This window comes from Sceloporus occidentalis, unplaced genomic scaffold (genome assembly GCF_023333645.1).
Source record: "Sceloporus occidentalis isolate IW3139 unplaced genomic scaffold, rSceOcc1.0.p SCAF_212, whole genome shotgun sequence".
Lineage (NCBI taxonomy): Eukaryota > Metazoa > Chordata > Lepidosauria > Squamata > Phrynosomatidae > Sceloporus > Sceloporus occidentalis.
This window is the reverse complement of record NW_028317192.1, coordinates 1290682-1297500: the sequence shown is the minus strand read 5'-3', so window position 1 is coordinate 1297500 and position 6819 is coordinate 1290682. Positions and strand designations below refer to the sequence as shown.

Genomic DNA, 6819 nt, shown 5'->3' with positions numbered 1-6819 from the left:
TGTGTTTCAATGGCCCTTTATCACTCCCATCACTCCTGTGTTCTAATGGCCCTTTAGCACTCCCATCACTCCTGTGTTCCAATGGCCCTTTATCACTCCCATCACTCCTGTGTTCCAATGGCCCTTTATCACTCCCATCACTCCTGTGTTCCAATGGCCCTTTATCACTCCCATCACTCCTGTGCTCCAATGGCCCTTTATCACTCCCATCACTCCTGTGTTCCAATGGCCCTTTATCACTCCCATCACTCCTGTGTTCCAATGGCCCTTTATCACTCCCATCACTCCTGTGTTCCAATGGCCCTTTATCACTCCCATCACTCCTGTGTTCCAATGGCCCTTTATCACTCCCATCACTCCTGTGTTCCAATGGCCCTTTATCACTCCCATCACTCCTGTGTTCCAATGGCCCTTTATCACTCCCATCACTCGTGTGTTCCAATGGCCCTTTATCACTCCCATCACTCCTGTGTTCCAATGGCCCTTTATCACTCCCATCACTCCTGTGTTCCAATGGCCCTTTATCACTCCCATCACTCCTGTGTTTCAATGGCCCTTTATCACTCCCATCACTCCTGTGTTCCAATGGCCCTTTATCACTCCCATCACTCCTGTGCTCCAATGGCCCTTTATCACTCCCATCACTCCTGTGCTCCAATGGCCCTTTATCACTCCCATCACTCCTGGGTTCCAATGGCCCTTTATCACTCCCATCACTCCTGGGTTCCAATGGCCCTTTATCACTCCCATCACTCGTGTGTTCCAATGGCCCTTTATCACTCCCATCACTCGTGTGTTCCAATGGCCCTTTATCACTCCCATCACTCCTGTGTTCCAATGGCCCTTTATCACTCCCATCACTCCTGTGTTCCAATGGCCCTTTATCACTCCCATCACTCCTGTGTTCCAATGGCACGTTGTTCACTGGTCCAAGTTTAAGTTTAAAAGGCTAACTGATGGTTAGAAAACCCTTTTTGTAATTATGTTACAGCCAGAAACGTCTTTGATTTCCATGAAAAACTTTTGAACGTTAGCAGATCTCCAATGACCGCATGCTCACGAACCAGATGGCGACCTTCCATCTTTGTGGCCATGTGGGGCATCTTCTAATTTTATTCCACTTCGTCATTAATACTCTCACTCTCGGGACTAACCTATGTAGGAGTTATGTATAAAGAGCAGCGGTGTTCCAATCGCCGTGGTAACCAGGAGAATGCTCCTCTCTACATAACCCCGTTGTGTCTCCTCTGTTTTCTCCACCGGTTGCTTGTGGTTCTTTTCTTGTCTGTTTTTTATATGTTTCATTATTTCACCATCTAACATTTTTATTGTTAAAGTGATAATCCGGGAGATAAAATCAGCTTTATTCAGACAGCAGAGGTTTCGATCGATTTAAATACTATTTATATGCCCTTTGAGACCCGACTGCAATGTCTTTATTCTGCATCAAACTCTGAGCTGGAAACGAGAGGGACAGCGAAACGCGGAGGGGGGAAAAAAACAAAATTGACTGTTTGAAATCAAAATTTAGTCGTTAATTTCTTGTTGCATTCTTAGAAATATAGATACCTTGGGTAATAAATATTTAACAGAAATTGAGCTTTAGAAACATAGAACCTGTTAGCAGATCGGCCCCCATCAGCCCCATCAGCCCCATCGTTGGTCTCGTCTTAGGTTCAGGAGCCGGATGTCTATCCCATGCAAATCCCTTCTCTGTATTACCCTCTACCACTTCTACTGGGAGGCTGTGTAAGACTTCCTTCCTTTCCATCAAAGCCTCTGCGTCTCTTCCCGGATTCCATCGTATGATTTTAATAAGCGGGAAAAAAAATTGATTGATTTTAGTCTTCCGTACGGTTTCACGTTCATACCGGGGGTCGCCCCCGTTGGCAAGACGCAGACTATTAACGGGGAAAATCATCTAACGTATTATTCTAACCCGTTTTATAATGTGTTCGGAACTTAAAACACAGGCAATTCTTTGGGGTTTTAAAAAATATATATTTATCTGCATAAAGGCTGGTGACGCGGATGCCTTTAAACCCCTGGAATCATTTAAACTTCTTATTGGCACCAGGTACCACTTTTTTGCTTCCTCTGCTGATATTGAGCTGTTTTTGTCACAGATTCATTTTAATTCCACTTCCTTTCCCCTAAAATCTTTCATGTATCAGGAAATCATTATTATGTATTGTCTATAAATATTATTGTGATTGTGATTTTTCCCTGTATTTTTCCATTGTTATCATTTATTATTGTTTTTTTTTTCTGGCTTTTTCCGTTGATCTGATCGGTTTTGTGTATCACGGAGGGATGGGGAATTCGTGTGCGACTAGTTATTAATTCCGTTTGTCACATGAGCAGCCACTACTGGCTAGACAGAGCCTGTCGGCCTTTAAAGCTGCTGTTCCACCTCCTCTGCTGAATTTAATACTCTTCCATCTAATTGCAGCGTTTAGACGTCTTTCCTAGTCCCATTAAATACCCCAGCCCGGAAATATTCCTTGGTGTCTGTAATATTTTCCCTCCTCATTGTGCAGGGGAAGGCTTCTAATCGCCACGCGATACACAAGCAAACACAGATTGTTAACCCCTTCATGACAAAGCCCATACATGTACACAATGCATTGTCTTAATGGGTTTAAGGACAACCCATTGTCCTTAAGGGGTTAAAGAAGCTTCTCAACAGTTTCTGTGTTGCTTTTAAAGAATAAAAGGGCAGATCTGCTAAGTTATATTTTTTGCTTAACGTATTAGAGAGAGAAATGAATATTTTGTTTGAGTGGAACCGCAGTTTTAATCATAAAACCATCAGGGAATGCTTAATTGTCTGATAGGCTGTTGCCATAGATGCGTCTTATTAGGAGCAGACGCTGCCCGGGTCTTGGTGTATCTTCATTGCATGACACCAAGCGGACTCTGTTGAATCTTTCTGTTTTTTGGGGGGTCTCCTCCAAGTTTTGATTAAAAAAAAAAAAAAAGTTAAATTATTATTTTTAAAATCAATAAATAAATAAATAAAAAAGCCATTATCTTCAAAACGACAAGGTAAGAGTAGCGTTGATTGTCGCCTATTATGGTTGTTTTTTGGGGGTACTTTAGTACTTCAGTATAAATTATTATTATGGGGGGTATTTTTATTTATTTTTCATGTTTCCCCAGCATTGCTTAAAATCAAACTAATATCCAGAATTGAAAAGGTGGCCAAATACACAAAATATATATAAATATATCTGGATGTCCGTTCCTGGAGCTGAAGGAACTTTGGGGATCGGATTATTGTTCCCGTTGTCTGTGAGCCGTGCGGGAAATTCCTGGATTCTCCGTCTCTTTACCGTTTTTCTGTCCGTGGGTTAAGTTTGTGGTGCGGCTCTTATATATCTCTGCCGATGGCTTCTTAGACATTAAACGCTCAGAAAGCGGGCAGCTCCGTGATGCTAGAACTTACTGGAAACAATTTGAAATTAAATACAAATAAAATTAACTAAATCTAGTTTGGTTTGTTTCCCCCCCCCCCCAAAAAAAATTTTCTTGAATGTAACTCTTTACCCACCACAGGCATGAGTGTCCGTCTGTAAGATCCGACGAGATGATCCAAAAATATATATATATATTATTTATTTTTTAAAGGGCTTTGTCTCCTAAATGATGTTTAACACGTGCTAGTCGTGCCATTAATTGGGATATATGCAGAATCGGTATATTGGCAGCAGAGATAACGTGTCATACCCTCTGCTCTCACCCCACCTTATGACACCACATACCAGTAACTTATGCAAACAAGGTCATTTGCATATGGGGTTGCGCCGTTTTATTGGTGGGGGGGGGATACAGAGACACGGATTTTGGGCCATCCGCTGGCTTTGTTTAGGGTCTCCGGTTTGGGCAATAAATCACCTGTTTTTGGCTGAAGAGCCCCCAGCTGGCTGCCAGTTGGCTGCCGGATTACGTATTTGGTCGCTGTGAGTCGGGCTTTTCTGCGGGACTCAAAAGTAAGAATTTTCCTGCCAGAAGTAATTATTTAAACAATAATGAAATGGCGCCGTGTACGTTCTGGGCAGAGATGGACTGCGCGTGTCCGAGGCGGGGGGGGGGCTTTATAATCTGTGAATAATACAAATATTTAAGTGGAACCGAGACTAAGAGGGACCGGATTCTAATAACCGCCGTGTGACTCGTATCCATCGCGTCTTTAAATTGATTGACACCCCATTGTACTGCGCTACGGAATTAGATGGTGCTATATAAAACAATAAAAAAATAATAGAAAGCCCAGTGAAAGAGCGAGACTATAAATGTAACGTCGTAACGAAAAGCGCCATCGAGGGCTCCGCTTCATTTGCAACAGGACTGGAGGCGACTCCTCCGTATTCAGAAAGTTATGTTACGTCCCGTCTACCCGTTGTACAGCGCTACGGAATATGATGGCGCTATATAAAACAATAAATAATACCTGCCCGTTCCACACTCGCTCTGGTTTATCCCCCTCGATCCATTCGGAATAACAAGCTGTCTGTACTAAAAATCCCTTTTTTTTTTTTTTTTATTTATTTATTTTTTAATAAAACGACAAAACAAAATATTTTATGGCAAAAGAAAATCCAGTTGACTCTTTTTGTATAACCTGCTCCCCGCTGCAGACCGTTATAATGTAACGCAGGACAAGAGACACGGGGGGGCCGCTAACGAATGATGATTTGATTGAGCTCGTTATAGCTGCCACATATACCGGTTCTCCCCCAGATCCGACGCGTTTCTCTCGCTGCCGGGTCATTTTCCTCCTTAATGCTTTTCTACAGATTGCCGAGATCAAAAGCGGAGCACGTGTAATTACCGCGGGGTGTAATAATTACCGGGGCGTAATGGGATAAAACACGCGGAGCGGCTAAAGTTAAAACCGGTGAAATGATCAAATTAGATTTTTTACGAGAGAAATCCTATAAGCCGCTGTTCCCTCTGAGGTGACCGATCCAGGAAGCAATTTATTAGTGGTTTTTATTATTATTTATTCTTTTTTTTTTATTCCTCGGCTTCCTGCTTAGCGGCCTCTGTTTTTTTGTCCTTTTTGCAGAATTATACAGAGTTATGTTTTGCGGGAGGAGGCTGGCACTCTGGCGACGGAGGCCTCGGATTTCAACAAAGCGCATTTAAGCCGGCGGGGAGGAATAATGGCCTCGTTGTACACCTCGCACGCGGCGGACAGCGGCCTCACGCTGGATTTGTCTTTGGAAATTAATAGGAAGCTGCAGGCTGTGCTGGAGGACACCCTGCTGAAAAATATTACGCTGAAGGTGAGAGATTCCCTGCAAGCGGGACAGCAGCTTTAATCGTCTAACACTGTGTGGTTCGGAATTTATCAGGGAAGGCTTAATTTGTCACGTGACGCAAAAAAAAGCAGGTACTGTTCTGTGGGTAAAAGCGAGGGGGGCCCGGGAAAAGCTCATTGGTCAGAAGCGGTCGCTATACAAACATACCTGCGTTCCGACATCCCAAATATTAACCCCTTAATGGCCCGGGACGCAGATCCTATTGCATCGACTCGCTAATGACGGCAGCCAAATGCCCCTCGTGGCAACCGAAGGGAGAGAGATTCTGAATAAAATCACCTGTGTTCAAGCAGGGATTCCAGCTGTGATCTAGCAGGGAGAAAAGCGCCAATCAGGATGCTTGGATATCGTTAAATCAGAGGAGAATATGGAGGAGTCGGCTCCGGACGCTGTGACCCCAGAATCTACCCCAGTCTTAGGGTGAAGGGGCAACTACCCTGAGAATTTGCCCCTTCACCCTGAGACTGGGGTAATAACCTTGAGAATCTGCCATTCACTCGATAATTCCCAGGTATAGAAATCCTACAAAGTGCCAGAAATAAACAAATCAACAAATAGCAAAGTAATGAATTCTTTCCTTTTAAATAAAGACGGGAAATGATCTCTCCCAAAAGTGTAAATTTACAGAACCCGCCGGAGAGAGTCCCGCCCCGCGTCCGTTTTATCCCTTTATTCGCTTTATCGCTAACTTTCGCTCGCGGGTTCTGCGGAATTCCCGGTTTGCCTATAAAGTTTATTTAATAAAACAAACAAATCAATTATTCTCGTGAAATCAGAGACCGATATTCCGTAACTTTTTTTTTGTGAATACGTGTATTTCTCACTCAATTTCTTTCTTTTTTTCCTCCCCTGCAGGAAAATCTGCAGACTCTGGGCGGTGAGATCGAGCGCCTCATCAAGCAGCAGCACCACCACTAGCCGGAGCGCAGACCGCAGCCGGACCCCCGACGTCGTCCGCCCGCGGAGCGCGAGGGGCAACCACGGACCTCTAAAACCAAATATTACCTAACGGGATCGCTGGCTACCTTATTACGCCTCCCGGTAACCCTTTGAGTGCCGCAGAGCTGAGGCGCCTGCTGCTCGAAGGGCCGCTGCTGGCCGGACGCCCGACGCGCCTAAATCTCCTTCTTTGAGGTTTGTTTTTTTCCTCATTCTGAACGCGGATTTGAAAATTTCCGGAAAAGAAATTGCACTAAAAGCGCGGTAAGAAACGCCGGCCGGTACGGGGGGGGATAATGACGACCCCTTCGGGACGTGTTCTTCCAGCTGCCCCTCCTGTACCACAGCTTACAATTTTATGATTTTGGGGGGGAATTTTTTTGGGGGTTTTCTTCATTAATATCTGCAGCGATCAGTTTTCTCCTCCTTGAGGGGGGCGAAAAAAAATATCAAGTGTTAAAGCGGTTTAATGCGTTTAATCTCGTCGCTCGTATAAAAATCAGTCCCAGCGGAGATAAAAATCCATCTCGGTATTGTTTATATTTTTTTTTAT

At 44.1% G+C, this 6819-nt stretch overlaps 1 protein-coding gene across 1 annotated transcript in view; it reads left to right on the top strand.

The window, feature by feature from the left end:
* LOC149277533 (coiled-coil domain-containing protein 186-like) overlaps positions 1-6245 on the top strand; it is a 19722-nt gene extending 13477 nt beyond the window's left edge. Inside the window, exons 14-15 of the mRNA XM_089502816.1 lie at positions 5072-5291; positions 6183-6245. Coding sequence (XP_089358942.1) covers positions 5072-5291; positions 6183-6245 — 283 coding nt within the window. The remainder of the gene's footprint in view (positions 1-5071; positions 5292-6182) is intronic.
* Positions 6246-6819: the final 574 nt, after the last annotated feature.